General features: G+C 39.8%; 1 protein-coding gene across 12 annotated transcripts in view; it reads right to left on the bottom strand.

Moving 5' to 3' along the window:
- Positions 1-19,636, bottom strand: part of DISC1 (DISC1 scaffold protein) — a 415,293-nt gene that overhangs the window by 314,379 nt on the left and 81,278 nt on the right. For 2 of the 12 annotated variants that reach the window (XM_063707824.1, XM_004028591.5), the window contains one exon: positions 1,727-3,259. The exons of 9 other annotated variants lie outside the window; for them this stretch is intronic. In XM_063707824.1, the coding sequence (XP_063563894.1) occupies positions 3,213-3,259 (47 nt within the window). In that variant the 3' untranslated portion in view covers positions 1,727-3,212. Of the gene's footprint in view, positions 1-1,726; positions 3,260-4,726; positions 4,853-19,636 lie in introns of those variants that run through there. One more of the 12 variants, XM_063707823.1, reaches the window with a different exon arrangement.

The raw sequence follows: 19,636 nt of genomic DNA, 5'->3' as shown, positions 1-19,636 counted from the left end.
CTTCAGCCAGCTCAGGCAGCACTAACTGAACTTTTCTCAGCAAACCGAAAATACCAACAATGCAGGACAGGCAAGCCCCCAAACCGGGGCTTATCCCAGGAAGGTTCTTGACTTCAACCAGGAAATAATTCAAGGGCGACCTGGTGGTGTTAGACAGCAATCATCTTAATGAAGGGTACTGCTCCTTGCAGAGCAGGGCTAACTCATAGGCAGCAATGCAGAGTCAGCAACATATGGGCTCTCGGAACTGTGTTTATTCCCACTTTCAATTACATGCAAATTAAGGGGTGAGCTAGTGCAAATTGAGGGATGGGTTATTTAGAACTTCCTAGGAAACGGGCAGTAACTTCCGGTAGTTGCCATGGCATTTGTAAGCTGTCATGGGGCTGGTGGGATGTCTTATGCTAATGAGCAATAAGGGCAGTTAGGGATGGCTTTTGTCGCCATCTGCTGGTTTGCGTCAGTTTCTTCACTTGACCCTGTCTGGACCAGATCCTGTTTGGGTCAGGAGGCTTGTGAACACAAAATAAGTCTTGCCAGTTTCCTACCTCACCACCATTATTCTAGGATGTATTCTGTGGGTGCAGAACATGAGAATCACTAGAGCTGATCATCAAGAGGGACTTAAGCATCCCCACGAAGCCTGATCACTGGGGACGTCACTGTGGTTGCTGCACAGCGAGGGCTGACTCCCCCTCCCTGCTTCCACACCACCGTGACCCTCTCTGTGGTCACACAAAGCCGTAACAGGCCACGAGGGAGTGACTCACTGATCCTGGAAACAGACAGCGACCCTGTAGGTCCCGGGGAATCTCTCCTATAGTGACATGGACAACAAAGAGCACTAATGGATGTAGACCAAATCCTGTAGAGAAAGCCAACAGTACCTGGTTAAATGGGAATTGGCCTTTTCATTTGTAACAACAAAGCTATGCTACACAGTTGGCTCTCAGAACCACCCTGACAACTACCCTAACCAAATGACAGTGACACTTGAGAATGTAAAATAACCATTGACAATCAAACGCCAAATGCCAAAATTTGAGTGGAGATAGGCCACAGTTAAGAATAAAAGACACAGGGCACCTCACTGTTTAAGGGCAGACTCTGAAGCCAGGTCTCCTACTGAAGACTGCTTAAGATTAGGAATTCCAGGAAAAGTTTGCGTCTGTGTCTATACACAGATGACTAAAGGAAGGAAGAAGAAAAGAGAGACTGCCTTTGGGGGAAGAGCTAGGCTCAAGGCTGTGACAACTCTTTACCTCCCCTCTCCTGCAGCACAGCGGTTATTGTACGCTGGTTCCCTCTCCTGGGTGAAGGGCTTCAAGACAATCACCTTGAAGTTTGGGGATGTCTACAAGAAGGGTAAACTGGTATCACACTTGGGGCTGTGTTTGCAGGGTTCTAGAACCCACAGGCCACTTCACTGCCATCTTTAAACATAGTAAGAAGTCCTCGGGAAGAAATCAGGGTGGAAGAGTCAGGATAAGGGAAAAGGCTCTTCTAGAGCCCCGCTGTTTGATGAAAAACCAGGAACTTCTAGGTCCCCAAGGACCCACGCAGGCAGGCAGGGCCCCTGGGCATCCCAGGAGACAGCCCAGGGAAGCAGCCCTGCCCCCTTCCCCACACAGAGGATATGCCAATTGAGCATGCAAAGCCAAATGAAGTACCAAGGCCATTGTTCAAAATACTGGTCCAATCTATTAGCAGGTGACAATATCCATTTAAAGGATGAAGACCAACATTCACTTTTAATGAACTAGAATAGAACAAATACAATATCAGAGTGGGCTGCATTTTTGTTCTATGTATATAAAGGGTCATGGTGAGTTTCCTTCCTGGAGTCACCATCACAAACTGTGAAAGCCACTGACCTAGGGAATTAATTGTCCAGACATCGGCACTGGGCACAATAAACTTGCCAACAAATGCTCCCGGTTGTTTGGGTAAGAAGATGTAGCCCACCCCACAACCAACAAAAAAGACGGAGGAAGAAGGGAGGGAGAGAATGAAACATCGGTTCTTGCCTTTCCTCACCCCAACAGCCCCAGTGGCTGCAGAAGTCTGTCTGCCAGGGAAGGGAAGGAGAGATGAATGGAAGACTGAATTTGAGAATAACACTAACAGTGGCTGACAGTGTCATAATCCAATTGATGAGACAAAAATCACCAGAGCAGACTGTTATAAGACAGAATAGGACCAATATTTTAAAATGTTTGCTCTGGACAGGCCATCAGAGAAGTCTGATATAACAGACATGCTATATGAAATTTAACCTTTGATGTAACCACGGGACTGCACAGAAAGAATAACGTTCACTTAAACCAGACCAGAAATAAGTTCTGTACAAAGAGTAAGGTCATAGTCAGTGCACCTGATCTCACAGCAACAATTCTGGAAGCAAGGGAAGATCATCGCCGTTCCACAGACTTGAGTTTGCAGGTCTTCCTGCAGGAGCTTCCTGCCCAGATGTTCTGCCTGCAGTTACGGTTGACCCTTGAACAACACGGGTTTTAACATGTGAGTCTACTCATAGGCAGACTTTTTTTCAATAAATACGGTCTGTATCAGGGGTTCCAGATCCTTAATCCAACATGGATCAAAAATACAGCTTTCGCCAAGTGTAAAACCTGCAGATATGGAGGGCCGACTTTCCATATCCACTGAAAACAAGACTTGAGTACATGTGGATTTCTGTATCCACAGGCGTCCTGGAATTAATCCCCCATGGATATCAAGGGACAACTGTAGTCCCATATTGCCACCAAGGGGAAAATGATTCCTTCATAATGGTCCTAAAGGCCTCTGAAGTTTAATTCCCGTAACTGACATTAATCATAGCATATTTTTCCATTTGCTTTTGGGTGGTTTTTCCCCCCTACAAAAATCTAATTGTCCCAACACAGAACAATAGCGGTTTTTTCATGCCATGATAGGGGACTGGGAAACGCGTGGGAGAAACGGTACAGTGGGCAGAAATGCCCACTTGGTTTTTTTCAAGCCCATGGCCAGCATCCAGACAGTTGCTACCCTGAAATAATGTTAAAAGGGAGAGGAATATGATGCTACCCTGATCATAAATGAGCGTATTCTTCCACATGGGTCCTCTTTTTCTTTTCATGATGTCTAAAGAAGTCATGATCTACGCTGTGTGGATATCTATTTGTCTTGCTTTGTTTAAATTTGGGAAGTTTCATTAATAGGAGTTTGGTTCAGGATGTTGAGGCTTCCATGGTGGATCCAAAGCAATTGGTTCCAGCTGCCAAGAAGAAAATGAATACCTCTGAGTGGAATGGACACAGAGGATAACATCCTTGACTGGGACTAACAGTATTTGAAGCACTGTGATGTTTATGCTGGACACACTTGTTCCAGTGTGGGTAAGTAGAAAGATCTATTTCATAGAGCACTCCAGGCAGAGCTGTCCGCATTCTACAGAACCCCATTTGTATCAAATACCATGGTCATTCCAGGTTAAGCATCTCTAGCATACTGTGTTTTTTACTCAAAATTCAAGCTTCTATCAAACATGAAAAAGAAGCCCGGATTTGGGAGGAATCTCTTCCTTTCTCTCAACAATAGTTTCCAAATATCTGAGATACCATTTTTGAAAGTCCTTAAGGCAGCGCTTTTTTTTTTTTTTTTTTGAGATGGAGTCTTGCTGTGTTGCCCGGGCTGGAGTGCAGTGGCATGATCTTGGCTCACTGCAAGCTCCGCCTCCCAGGTTCATGCCATTCTCCTGCCTCAGCCTCCCGAGTAGCCAGGATTACAGGTGCCCGCCACCACACCCGGCTAATTTTTTGTATTTTTAGTAGAGATGGAGTTTCACCATGTTAGCCAGGATGGTCTCAATCTCCTGACCTCGTGATCCGCCCGCCTCGACCTCCCAAAGTGCTGGGATTCCAGGCGTGAGCCACCACGCCCAGCCAAGGCAGTGCTTTTCAAGAATTTTTGTTTACTTCTTGATTTTTTTTTTCATTGTTTGTTTTTCTTTTTCTTTTTTTTAGCAACAGAGCCCTTGTTGAGATGAAATCTTACTGGACTAATAACAGATAGAAACCAAAGTACTCTGGATGAAGCTTCCCTTTCAGCCTTCCCTAAGGCATCTCTGAGGCTCCTCAGAACACGACTTGAAAAGCACAGCCTTCTGGTGTTCTGAAGAGAATACATGGATCCAAAAATGTTGAACAGCTGTAAATATCAGCAACCCCAGGTTGCCAAGTTTTTGTTGCTGCCCCAAGTCCATATGATATAAATGAACATTTCATTGTATAAGGTCTTTAAGAAAAATAAAAGATTTATATCTTTTGATACAGTTTTGATATATCTGATTTCATAAATATGCATCAAATATTAATCTCAGCCAGATTTACTTACTTGGAGCGTGAAGCCAAATCCTCAACTGTGGTACTAAGGATTTTATTAGAATTCTAACTTTCCAGAGAGTATTTTTAAACATTTTCTTCTAATTTTTTCTCTCCTAAAAACTTTTTTTCTTTTTTTTTCCCATCTGTAGTGTGGAAAAGAATAAAAAGCAGATAACATTATCCACAATACTCCAACCAGGGACAGCCTGAATTAATATGTTGACATAGCTCCTTTCAATCAGCACAGTTTTTATATGTATTATTTCCTGTTTCTCTCATCAGCCCAGCGAGGTAGGTAGAGCTAATGTTATTGTACTCATTTGGCAGATGAGGACATCATTTCTCACATCAGGACAGACCTGGCTCTGGAAAAAAGCTGGGAAAAGTTCCAGAATGGCATGCCCATTCTCCATTGTCAATTTTCATGATCCGTATCCACAGTTGCTGTTCACCCCAAATGAAAATGTAACCCTTCCAGTGACTTCCTGCAGAGGTAAAGTAAATTACCTGTGGTTATTAATGCAGTCAGTGTCAGAACTAGGTATGCAACGTGAGGTGACTGGTAGCAACTTCCTCCAACAAACCTGTAAACAAAACGACAACACGTTTCCTACCTGCTGCTCAGAACCACTTCTGCCCTGTGACTATCTGGGAGAAGGAACAAACTTAAGAACTTCACATTTTAGCCCTCATGCAGAAAAGCCCCAAGGGAAAAAAATCACCCAGTGGTAGAAAACTAAAAGTAGTCAAGTTAGGGAACGGCAAAAATGAAGCATTAGAAAAGCTGAGAAGAGGCCGAGTGCAGCAGCTCACACCTGTAATCCCAGCACTTTGAGAGGCCGAAGTGGGAGGACCGCTTGAGGCCAGGCATTCAAGACCAGCCTGTGCAACATAGTGAGACCCCGTCTTTATAAAAAATTTTTAAAATTAGCCAAGTGTGGTGGCATGCACCTGTAATCCCAGCTTCTTGAGAGGCTGAGGCAGGAGGATCGCCTAAGCCCAGGAATTTGAGGCAGCAGTGACCTATGATCATGCCACTGCACCCCAGCTGGACAACATAGCGAGACCCTGTCTTAAAGAAAAAAAATTAAAAAGAGTAAAGAAGAAAACATCCTGTGGTAAAAGCAAAGAGCGAAGAGGAGAGGAAGACAGCTTACAAAGACAGAAAAGTCAAAAGACTATAGTGGGGTACCTGCGAGTGACCAAGTCCTTGGCAATGAAAATTCATTATGAGCAAATCTCACCTCACAATAAACTCCCAGAGGAACTAATTACACTAAATGTTCTGGCCATGACTTAGGAAGTAGTCATCTCTAAGGCACCCTTGGGTATATGGAAGTTGCCACGCTCTGTAGCAAACAGGGGCTGCTTCAGTGTCTGTCTCCTGTCGGGTTAGTGTTCTATCAAGCCTGTCAATTGCAACTTATTTTGTGTTATGAGACAAGCTGGCACATTGTATAAAGGTCAAGTGGAAAACTGTCCCTTCTGCTACATCGCTGTCATCAGCTACTAAAGGTCATTCCGCCCAATACATGGCTGTGATGGAAAATAACTTTGTTTGTCTACTGTGACATATGAAAAAGTCCCTCTGCTGTGAGCTTTTTGGTTTCTCTCTACTCTCAACAGGCATCAAATTAGATGCGCTAAGGTTATCTAAGAAAATGATTATCTAAGAAAATAATCAGTTCGCAAATAAATTTGAACAAAAAAACACAAAGAGATTAAAAAGCCTATCTCTAGCAGATCTAAAATACCTAAATATTTTACCGGTGAGTATAATTTAACAAACATTCATTCTGAATGATATATAACCCAAATATTTAGCATGCACCATCTCATTTAATTCTCCAAACAACCCTATTATCCCATTTTATAGATAGAAAAAATAAAGCTTAGAAAGAATAATTTGTCCAAGCTTATACAGCTAGCAAATGGCAGAATTGAACTTTGCAGTCAGGTTTTTAACAAGGTTGACCTGAAAAGCGCTAATGCTTTATAATTCTATTGTTAGTAGAGTTATCAGCTATTAATAATGTAACAATGATAATAAGATGATAAGTGATAATAAGATGAATTCACCTGTTCATCCAACAACCACTTCTTGAGAGGCTACTTTGACCAGGCACTATGCTAAGCGCTGGGGATAAAAAGTAAAAATGAATAGGGTCTCTTTCTTTCCCTAGGAGGCTAACAGTTTAGCCAAGAGGACAGCCAATAGCTATACTAAAACACAATATGTATGAGGATAGAGAATATATCGAGCACGCAAAAGAAGGGGCACTGAAACCAAGTCTTTTTTGTCTTTTTGGAGACAGGGTCTTGCTCTGTCACCCAGGCTGGAGTGCAGTGGTGTGATCATAGCTCACTGCAGCCTCGACCTCCTGGGCTTAAACAATCCTCCAGCCTCAGCCTCCCATGTAGCTGAGTCTATAGATGCACAGAACCATGTCTGGCTAATTTTTTATAGACATGGGGTCCTGCTATTTGCCCAGGCTGGTCTACAACTCCTGGCCTCAAGTCCTTCCACCTCAGCCTTCTAAAAAGCTAGGATTGTGGCATGAGCCACACCATGACCAACCAGAAACCAAGTCTGGATGACCTAGTAGGAGAAGGAGGTGGTAAGTGCAGGCAGAGGTACTAAACAGTGGACAAGGCAGTATGCCTTCAGGAACTACCAAGGGACTAAAGAGAAAGTTGCGGCCAGGTGCGGTGGCTCATGCCTGTAATCTCAGCCCTTTGGGAGGCCGAGGCGGGCAGATCACCTGAGGTCAGGAGTTCGAGACCAGCCTGGCCAACATGGAGAAACCCCGTCTCTACTAAAAATAGAAAATTTGCCGGGTGTGGCGGCGCATGCCTGTAATCCCAGCTACTCGGGAGGCTGAGGCAGGATAATCGCTTGAACCCGGGAGATGGAGTTTGTGGTGAGCCAAGACTGCACCATTGCACTCCAGCCTGGGTAACAAGAGCAAAACTGCAACTCAAAAAAAAAAAAAAAAAAGAGAGAGAAAGTTGTTTGAAGTGGGGAAGGAATGGCAAGAAATGAAGTTAGAAAGCTAAGCAAGGGCCAGGGCAAGAAGCTGGTTATGGCAGGCCATATTTAACATTTGTCCTGATAGTGACATTAGTCACGCAGAGAGATGAAGTAGAAAAGCAATTGTAAATGAGTTTTAGAAAGAAGACTGGTTACAACATGAAGGATGATTGGAAAGGGATTGAAGGATGATCGAAGGATGCTTTGGAGGGGGATGAAAATAGAAACCAAGGACCCATTAAGAGGCGAGTGCGTGTGTCCAGACAACACTTACGAGATCAAAGGACAGAAGGAAGAGATGCTTAAGAGATAAAACCGAAAAGGTGTAGTGGCTCATGTCCCGGGAGAGCTGAAAGTCCACGATGACCCACAGGCTTTTTTCTGCTTGACTTGCCATTCATTGTAATAGGGGATATGGCAAGAGGAGCTGGGCTGAGATGTAACAAAGATCAGGAACTTCTAGAGGGATGGTGGGAAAAAGATAGTCTTTAGATCTTAGTTTGGACATTCTATACAATAGCATTGGAAAATAAAATGGTGCCATGAATTCAAGTCTTTTTCTTATTAATGAAGAGATTTGACTGTCAAGAAACAAATGGACAATGAAAGCAATTCTCACACTATGACAAGCAGGCAAATGAAGTAAGGAGGTTGTGGAATTGTCTGATGCGTTCATACAACACATAGAATTATTGAATGGTGCTCAGTCTATGGGACCTGGAGAGTTTTGGCAGTGAGAAGATTGCTGGAGTGATCTCTCTTCTTCACTGCTGCTTATTTTCCAACTCCACTCAGTTCCTACTCTGAATACATGACCCTTGCCACCTTGACCCACTTGATCTACCTTTCCTCATCGACAAGCAAAACTGAAATGGCCAATGCAGGACCCCACGCCTATGGCTCAGTGAGACAGAGACAGCAGAGGGAGGCGGGCCTTGGCTTTTCTGACCAGTTCAAACTGTAGCAAGGCTCCAGACTCCAGATCATACACGATCAGCCTAGAGACCCCCAGCTACCACTACCAACACCAAAGCAGAAAAGAACAATCCCTCCTATAACTTTCTACCCACTCGTGAGATGCCCTTTGGTTCTGCCAAGGGCCTGCCTTCCTCCAACTGAAGACTTTGTTAACCTTCAAATATTTATATACCATAAAGGTTTTTATTTCCGAGACTTGCAGGAAACTTATTCACATTTCCCTAGAGAACTTTTTTTTAATGGGCCACAATTCATCTCCCAAAGACAGGACCTCTAGAGCAGCTGATGCATTCATACCATGCTTTGAAGCCCTCGTTGACTTAGGAATAGGAGCTGGGCCAAGCAACAGGATGAGAGAACAGCCAAAGACAAGCTGCAGAGCTTGCTAAATCTGGAAGGAACCGCCACTCAAGATTTTCTTCTGGCGTGCCTCTCTGCCATCCAGAACGTGTTGGTAGTGGATTTGATATTGATTTTTTATTAGACAGGATGCAAGATTTAATTAAGTGCCCAGACACTTTATAAAAACAAATTAGCTGTCCAGTCCATCACCCAGAGCAAGGAATTCCACGAAGGAGCACAGGCGCCATCTCGTTGCCATTATGCAAAGGAAATGGACTCCATGTTTGTAAATGACCATTTTAAATGGAAAGATTAAATGGTTACCTGAGAATTACACCTTAGCCTTCTCTGCCCATGAGGGTGAAGGCCACAAAACAGTAGAGACCCACAGAAACATAATCAGAAGAGAGAGAGCTTTCAACCTCTCTTTCTTCAGTCTTGTCTTTAGTATTCCATGTATGTCCCATTTTCCTCCTTCCCTTTCCATTTTTTTCCTTCCACTCTTAAAAGCAGGATTGCCAGTTCTTTCAAAGCCCAAGCAGGGTTTCAATTTCATTTTCTCAGTGTCATCCAATGTCATGCAACAAAGCATCAGGCAGAAAACGAGAGATTCTAGGTCATGAAATTTAGACTGCAGATAAAAAAAATAGTTTGCCATACGACGATGTGAAGAGTAGTCAAGCTTTAAATGCTTCTTTATAATTTGCATGTTTTAATATATGTTGCTTTACTTCATTTCCAATTTTTTTTTTTTTTTTTTTTTGCAGATTGAAAGAAATCAGGCTATGTGCAAATAAGCTTCTTATTGCCAAATAGAAAAGAAGCCAAATCATTCCATCTTATTTTCTGCATGCTATTGGCACTAACTGCTGGCAGGGAGATTTTTCAGAAGCATCCACACTTTACACAGTGTTTTCTAACATGTAGCACCCGGGGGTAGCGGGTAAGTGGTAGGTAGAAAAAGAAAAGGCAGCAAATAATTCTCCAATACCTCCAGGCACTGTGCAGGCATCTCACACACATCATTATCACATTTAACCTTCCACCCACACAGCAGGATAGGTATTATTATGCCTAGTTTATCCAGGAAGAAGCCAGCGCTCAAGGACAGAAGACAAAACAAAAGTGTGCTGCGTGGCCACACTGACATTCTGGTCTCCTCACCCAGTCCCCCTCCATTCCCGGCTGAGCTGTCCTCATCCAGAGGTACAGAGACAGTTACTAAACATTTCACGGCTCTTTGTTTGGAAACTATACCTCAACTAACAATATACTAAAATTTAAAACTAAATATGTAAATAAATGCATTAAATTTTTCACAGCTCATGAAGGTGCTTTTAGTACTGACTATCCCAGGCTGATTAAGAGTTGATTATTTCTAAATGGCACTTCATGTAGACATAGAAGAGTTAATTCTGCCAACTGAATTCATCAATCAGTCAATTCAGTGAGAAAATGTGGTCCAATCAGTCCCAGAGTATATATATGTGATAACCTATTGATGGGCTGAACTTTTCCTGAGCCCAGCACATAAAGCTCCCGGAAAGACAGCCACAGTGAGAGACAATCAAAGGTTACTTTGCTCCCCAGTAAAGATCAGACAAAAGTCTCTGGAAAATCTGTTGCAAGAGGCACCTTCAAGCTAACATGTAAGACCAGGTTTTGGGATGGAAATGACTGTATTGACCAAATGAATGAACTCTGTAAGGAGTGTTTTCATTTTAATCTTCTTTATGCATTTTTAACATCCCTCATTTTTAAATTCATATGCTGCTCTCAATCATTCCTAACTGCTTTGTGTGTGCAAGTTTCACTAGGCAATAAGCATACTAGCTACTATTTTTATCTGCACTGCACCAGTTCCCCCATCTTCTCCTAACAGATGTACCCACCTCATCACAGAGACAGACAGGTAGCCAGGCCTGGCTAATTACAGTACCTCATCCCTTTGGTTATGGTCATTGGTCCAAGGAGTCAGCACCTAACCCAATCCTTTCCTGAAGGTTTTCATACTGGATCCAAGAGGGGAAGTCTCTTTTTCTTCTCTAGTCGTGTGTTGTTAATTCAAAAGTCTTCAATTGCCACATGGAATAAAGTGGTGTGATCATTTTAAAATATGCCCACAAGTTCTTTGACATTCTTCCATCAAAAAAATGGTCTAATTCTTCTCCCCTTGAAGATGGGACAACTTTGATGACTTGTTTCAAATGAATCCATGTGGTGGAAGTAACAACATAATTTCTTAAGATAGATTCATAAAAGATGATAAAGCTTCCTCCAGCATACTGTGTATGTGCATGTGTGTGAAAGAGACTCCTCCATCTCTTTCTGTCTCTCTCTCTCTCTCTCCCTATATCTTTCTCTCTCTCTCAATCCCTATCTCTCTCTCTGTCTCTCTTCTCTGCCTGTCTCTCCTTGTCTCTTTCTCTCTTTCTCTCTCTCTCCTCTCTGTTTCTCTCTTCTCTCTTTCTGTCTCTCTCCCTCATCTCTATCTCTCTATCTGTCTCTTTCTCTCCGTCTCTGTTTCATACATACCTGTGAGTAGAATTGCTGAATCATATGGTGATTCTATGTTTCGCTTTTTTAAGAACCACCAAACTTTTATCCATAATCATTGCACAGTTTGGAGTTAAACTTTGTTTAAGGTGTGAGACAAGAGTCCAACTTTATTCTTTGGATGTGAAAATCCAGTTGCCCCAGCACCATCTGTTGAAAGAACTATTTTCTCCCATTGAATGGACATGGTACCCCTTGTCAAAAATCAACTGGCCACATATATATGGGTGTATTTCTGGGCTATTTTCCATTTTTCAATGTAAACTCTATTTACATGTTTCAAGGTAAAATCTATTTTACATGTTTTAATGTAAAAGTCTTTCACTTCTTTGGTTATATTTATTTCCAAGTATTTTATTATTTTAAATGCTATTATAAATAGAATTATTTCTTATTTTCCATTTGGAATTGCTCATTCCAGGTAGATAAAAACATGACTGACTTTCACACCTAAAACTTAATAGAATTTGTTCATTAGCTCTAGCAGCTTTCTTGTGGATTCTTTAAGATTTTCTACATATAGGATAATGTCAATCGCAAATAGAGATAATTTTACTTGTTCCCTTCCATTATGATGCCTTTTATCTATTTTGCTCTGTCTATAACTTGCAGTGCAATGTTGAATAACAACAGTGAAAGCAGATATATATATATCTCCTATATATATATATCTCCTATATATATATCTCCTATATATATATCTCCATCTCCTATATCTATATATCTCCTATATATATATCTCCATCTCCTATATCTATATATCTCCTATATATATATCTCCTATATCTATATATCTCCTATATCTATATCTCCATCTCCTATATATATATATCTCCTATATATATCTCCTATATATATATCTCCTATATATATATATCTCCTATATACATGTATCTCCTATATATATGTATCTCCTATATATATATGTATCTCCTATATATATATATCTCCTATATATATATCTCCTATATATATATATCTCCTATATATATATCTCCTATATATATCTCCTATATATATATCTCCTATATATATATCTCCTATATATATATCTCCTATATATATATCTCCTATATATATATCTCCTATATATATATCCCTATATATATATCTCCTATATATATATCCCTATATATATATATCCCCTATATATATATCCCCTATATATATCTCCTATATATATATATCTCCTATATATATATATCTCCTATATATATATCTCCTATATATATATATCTCCTATATATATATATCTCCTATATATATATCTCCTATATATATATATCTCCTATATATATATCTCCTATATATATATCTCCTATATATATATCTCCTATATATATATATCTCCTATATATATATATCTCCTATATATATATATCTCCTATATATATATATCTCCTATATATATATATATCTCCTATATATATATATCTCTCCTATATATATCTCTCCTATATATATATCTCCTATATATATATATCTCCTATATATATATATCTCCTATATATATATATCTCCTATATATATATATCTCATATATATATATATATCTCATATATATATATATCTCCTATATATATATATCTCCTATATATATATATATCTCCTATATATATATATCTCCTATATATATATATCTCTCCTATATATATATATCTCCTATATATATATATCTCCTATATATATATATCTCCTATATATATATCTCCTATATATATATCTCCTATATATATATATCTCCTATATATATATATCTCCTATATATATATATCTCCTATATATATATATCTCCTATATATATATATCTCCTATATATATATATCTCCTATATATATATATCTCCTATATATATATATCTCCTATATATATATATCTCCTATATATATATATCTCCTATATATATATATATCTCCTATATATATATATCTCCTATATATATATATCTCCTATATATATATATCTCCTATATATATATATCTCCTATATATATATATATCTCCTATATATATATATCTCCTATATATATATATCTCCTATATATATATATCTCCTATATATATCTCTCCTATATATATATATATCTCCTATATATATATATCTCCTATATATATATATATCTCCTATATATATCTCCTATATATATATATCTCCTATATATATATATCTCCTATATATATATATCTCCTATATATATATATCTCCTATATATATCTCCTATATATATATCTCCTATATATATATCTCCTATATATATATCTCCTATATATATATCTCCTATATATATATCTCCTATATATATATCTCCTATATATATATCTCCTATATATATATCTCCTATATATATATCTCCTATATATATATCTCCTATATATATATCTCCTATATATATATATCTCCTATATATATATCTCCTATATATATATATCTCCTATATATATATATCTCCTATATATATATATCTCCTATATATATATCTCCTATATATATATATCTCCTATATATATATATCTCCTATATATATATATCTCCTATATATATATATCTCCTATATATATATATCTCCTATATATATATATCTCCTATATATATCTCTCCTATATATATATATATCTGCTTCATGATGTCCTAGAGGTCCCTTCAGTTCTCTTTACTTCTCTTCATTACTTTTGCGTTCTGCTCTTTAAACTCAATAATTTCCATTGTAGTATCTTCAAGTCCACTGATTCTTTCTTCTGCCTGCTCAAATCTTCTGTCAAACCCTCTAGTAAATTCTTCATTTCAGCTTTCAGTTTCCAGCTTCAGAATTTCTGTTTGATCAATTTTTATAATTTCTATCACTTTATTTCTCATTTTGTTCATACACTGTTTTTCTGGTTTCCTTTAGTTCTTTGTCCATGTTTTCTTTTAGTTCTTCGGACATCATTAAGACAATCATTTTAAAGTATTCGTCTAATAAATTTGATGTCTGGGCTTTCTCAGGGATAGTTTCTGTCCACTTATTTTGCCTCTTTGAATGGGCCATGTGTTCTCGTTCCTTTGTATGCCTTGTGATATTTTGCTGAACATTGGGCACTTAAATATTATAATGTAAACTCTGGCTATCGGACTCTCGCCCTTCCCCAGGGTTTGCTGTTTTTTATTTTTGATGGCTATAATAGTCCATTTGTAGATACTTTTCCAAACTTCCTTTCCCAGTCTTTGCAGATTGGCTCTGTGCTGGGGAACTCCTACAATACTTACCCAACCTTACACTTAACTCAAGGATCAGCCTGAAATGAAAGCTTAGGGTCTTCTCTCCTCTTTTCTGAGCATGCATCTTGCCCCAAGTATATGCATGGATTTCTACATTTTCCTGTATACCTGGTGCTTTTGAATGTCCTAATTTCCCACAGAATCTCTTCCAGCTTTTGCACCTGGACTTTAGATGGTCTATTGTACACCTCAACCAGTAATCTTTTGCCCCAGGTTTTTGCAGTTTGTTAGCTCACTTTGAGCATTTGCAAGCAATGCCTGCCATTTTTCCAGCCTATGTTCTAAGTTAGGCTAAGCAGAGATACAGGCCTATGTCAGTCCTTAAGGTAGCCCCCAGACAGGTTAGAACAGACATCCACAATAAGTAAGGTCTTCTCTAGTCCCTCTGTAATCAGGGACCAGGGTCCTACACTGGGAATGAAGGCTGTCATCATCAAGAGAACTGTCTTGCTAGAGAGAAGGCTGGGACAAGAGCAAATAAAAATGCTACAAAGTTTCCCACCATTTTCAAGTGGTTTTCTTTATTCAGTGTTTGCTTGGTTGCTTAAACTTTTGCCTATTTTCCAGAGTTCTGATCATGTTTGTTCTAATGGTTTCTGTTTGTTTTTCGATGTTTCTGTGGGGAAACAAAGTTGGAGCTGCAAATTCTACCATTTTGCTAACGTAACTCTTTGACACTGTTTTAAGTTTTTTGGTGGTTATGCCGTATATAAGTTGGATGTGGCTGCTGTAACTAATTACCACAAACTTACAGGCTTAAAACAACATAAATTTATTCTCTCATAGTTTCAGAAGCCAGAAGTCTGAAATCAGTTTTACTGAGCTAAAATCAAGGTACTGACAGACTGTATTCCCTCCCAACATTCTTGGGGAAAATCCTGTCCTTGTCTCTTCCAGCTTCCAGTGGCTGCTGGAACTCCTTAGCTTGGAGCTACCACTCCAATCCCTGCCTCTGTGGTCACATCACCACCTCCTCTTCAATTGGTTCAATCTCCCACTGCGTCTCTCAGACATGATCTGATGTCATATAGGACCCACCTCAGATAATCTGGGATGATGTCGTCATCAAGGTCTCTAATTCAATCACATCTGCAGGGCCCCTTTTCCAAATATGGTAACATTTATAGGTTCCAAGGAGTAGGATGTGGATATCTTTGGGGAGGGGTGGGTATCATTCAGCCTACCACATGCAGCAATAAATAACTAAAACAAGGGGTTTGAAAGAATAAGCCACAATACAGATAAAAAAGTGAAGAACCTGTTAGTTCTGATCACTCTTGCCACCTCTGGTCACACCAAATAATAAGTCCTCTTTTCAGCTGGTACTAGGTTAATTTGTGTCTCTGCCTATTGAAATATGTCCTCATGGCCGGGTGTGGTGGCTCACGCCTGTAATCTCAGCACTTTGGGAAGCCAAGGTGGGTGGATCACGAGGTCAGGAGATTGAGACTATCCTGGCTAACACAGTGAAACTCCGTCTCTACTAAAAATACAAAAAAAAAAAAAATTAGCCAGGCATGGCAGCATGCACCTGTAGTCCCAGCTACTTGGGGGGCTGAGGCAGGAGAGTGGCATGAACCCGGGAGGCGGAGCTTGCAGTGAGCCAAGATCACGCCACCGCACTCCAGCCTGGGCAACAGAGCAAGACTCTGTCTCAAAAAAAAAAAAAAAGAAAAGAAATATGCCCTCATACAAAAATAAACATCAATTCTAAAAAAAAATCAATTCTAATGGTAGCTGAAGTTTCACATATTTGTACTATTTATGTTTTATTCCAACTAGGCTGTATACTCCTTGATGGTGGGCTATTTTTTTATGCATAGTTTGTCCACCATGGCATGGTAAATCTGGCAGATATTCAGTAGATAGTTGTTTGTGTGAAGGGATACCATGATATACTGGCCTAAGAGCCAGGCTCTGCGATAAAACAAAATGTGAAAAACAGCTAAGTTCACTTGTGGGAAGAATCAACTTACTTGTGTCAAAAAGTCTGCCTTAAAAAAAAAAAAGTTTCAATCAAATGTCTACATATGACCACATTGACCACAGATAGTCAAACTAAATTATTCAAATTTTGTGGAAATACCTGAATGTATTTAGTATTTAGCTCTGTCCTGAGCCCTTTAGGCTTCCTGTTTTGGGCTAAATTATATCCCCCTGCAATATTCATATGTTGGAGTTCTAACCCCCAGGACCTCAGAATTTAATTGTATTTGGAGACCGGACCTTTAAAGAGGTCCATTCAGTTTCAATGAGGTCACAAGGATGCATCCTATTCCAATATGACTGGTGTCCTTATAAAAAGAGATTAAGGCACCAATGCATACAGAGGGAAGACTGTGTGAAGACACAAGGAGAAAATAGCTGTCTACAAGCCAAAGAGACAGGCCTCAGAAAAGACCAACCCTACTGACAACTTGACATAGAATTCCAACCTCCAGAGCAGTGAGACAATAAGTTTCTATTGTTTAAGCCACACAGTCGGTAGTACTTTGCCATGGCAGTCCAAGCAGACTAAGACATCCTTCCTGTTAAGGATAAATCAACCATTTGCACCAAATGCATAGTTTGGACCTAAAATTGTTGTAATGGGAAGGTACATGTCAATTTGGGGGCTTGCATCTCATCATTAGCACATCCCTTTCATTTCTATTGAGTTGTTTGTTTGTTTGTTTGTTTGTTTTTGTTTTTGAGACAGGGTCTTGCTCTGTACCCAGGCAGGAGTGCAGTGCAGTGGCACAATCATAGCTCACTGCAGCCTCGGCCTCCCAGGCTAAAACAGTGTTCCCACCTCCACCTTCCGAGTAGCTGGGAACACAAGTGCACGACATTGTGCTTGGCTAATTGTTTTTGCCATTTTTTTGTAGAGATGGGACCTCACAGTGTTGCTGAGGCTGGTCTCAAACTCCTGGGCTCAAGCAATTCTCCTGCCTTAGCCTTTCAAAGTGCTAGGATTACAGGTGTGAGGCTCCAGATGATCGAAGTCACTGCCTCATCCTGTCTGACCACCTTCTATGAAGCAGCTGAGGTCTTAGGTCCAAGACCTACCTGGGATCCCAGGCAGCCTCTTAGCCACTCTAAGAGGGCAGAAGAAGCACAGAAAACCTATGAGAGCAGCTTCAAAATCAGTCTTCTAAGTGCGAGAGAGACTTCCTGAACCACATTCTGCTTCATCAACCGGACTCTATAACATGAATAGCTTGTGTCTCTTACAGATTCTCATAGGCAGATGCATAAAACGTGAGTAAGATGTGTCCACTGTTGGCACGACTTCCTGCTACAGCTCAGCTAGTAGGAAATCATGTACAAGTTTCAACTAAGAACCATTTAGGGAGAGGACATAGAGGAGAGAAAAAAAATTCTTTTGGCTTGGCTTGGTGTTTTGTATTCAGCAGCACATCTAACCTTGAAGCTGTCAGAGTTTATCATGAATAATGCACCATGACAACATTCCATGTGATCCTTATAGGACAGACTGATGCCCTCATAGGCAGGGAAGGCAAAGCAGCGTGGTCCCATTCCCAGAGAGAAACACATCACGACATGGCAGTTAGGAAGGAATGTTCATGCCACTGTGCTTCTACCTCCAGAGCTGCAGGGGTTCCAAGAAATCCTACCAAGACCTAAGAAAGAGTCAAGCGTGTACCCAGATGCAAAGCCAAGGAGAAAAGGCATCACTGTGAAATCACATTTTATGCTGTGAATGAGAGGGAAGTACATCAGATGCCAATAAGCTTTCGCATCTGTGCACAAAGCTAAAATCTCAAGTAGGTGTCACTTGACTCACTGCATGCACCCTTAGAACCCATGAAAAATGCCAACACTTAGACCTGCAAACACAAATGGGCAATGCTCAAAGTCACTATTGGCTATGATCTCTACCTTTAACTTACAGAATTGTAAATTCTCCTGTAAACAGGAAGAGAAGCTAAGACAATGCAACCAAACTAAATAAATGACATTTTGTTCATATTCTCTTCCTATGGTATTTTTGTCTTAATGTATAGCCCATCTCCCAATTTTTAAGTTTTTACTTAAAGTAAGAGGAAGCAGATATACAAGCTTATGCTCTTCTGAGAACAATGCTGAAGATTAACACAAGAGCTAATTTCCTAATTAGCACTTGTTTTTTAGATAAAAATAGACGAATTTTTTGGATAAAATTATGGAAAATTTTCCTGCTACCTCCCAGTGTAGAGCGCTCATCTGTTCCTTTCCTCACTGTCATGTAAATAAGAGCTTCCAGAAGTCAGAAACTTCCTAGCTAAGTTTTGTCCTCAACTGTCTACAAAGCTCAGTCTTCCACAGTGGGATACAAAATGCTCTAGACCCAGTAGGGATGGGAGACAAATTGGCAGAGTGGCCAGAGCACACAGCTGGTCCTCCCTCTCAGCAGCTTCCGTGACCTCAGTTGAAAACCAATGATAGTGACAATTCTTCCCACAGTAATCACATGATGTAATCAGGCAACGAATGGGAATGTGCCCACCATGGAACAGACCTGCAAAGGGGGTCGTATCTCAGCCACCCAGAGAGCGGAGATCTCAAGAAATTTTATTTTTCACAAATGCCGATGTCCAAACATCTCTTCATCTATTGAGGAAATCCCAACATTGTTATGTATACGCACAGTGCTTACACACAAAGTCAACGTTGTTATAATGCACTTTCATGCAGTCAAATTTCTGATGTCCATGGAGTCAGGAAAAAGTCTGTCTCATTTCTCAGAGAGAGACCAGTTTGCCTTCTACATTTGTTTTCTCTGGGCCCTTGACAATTGGATGGTGCCTGCCAACATTAAACACAGATCTTCCCTACCTAGTCCACGCAGACTCACACTAATCTCCGCGGAAATACCCTCAAAGAAACACCCAAAATAATGCTTTACCAGGTTTCAAGGTATTCCCTAATCCAATCAAGTTGACACTTAAAATTAAGTCCACAAGTCCACCCCTTGTCAGCTTGGCACCTATATGCATCTTCTTAAACCATACCTAATTTCCAAATAAAGACAATAAAAAGGTAATAGTTCCACCTACCATGATGTAACTAACATGACACAACTGAAAACCCACTAAATCCTTTCCCCACATTTGGTTTTCAGAAT

This window comes from Gorilla gorilla, chromosome 1, assembly GCF_029281585.2.
Source record: "Gorilla gorilla gorilla isolate KB3781 chromosome 1, NHGRI_mGorGor1-v2.1_pri, whole genome shotgun sequence".
NCBI classification, from domain to species: domain Eukaryota; kingdom Metazoa; phylum Chordata; class Mammalia; order Primates; family Hominidae; genus Gorilla; species Gorilla gorilla.
Note: the sequence above shows the minus strand (reverse complement) of the source record. Positions and strands in the feature narration are given on the sequence as shown.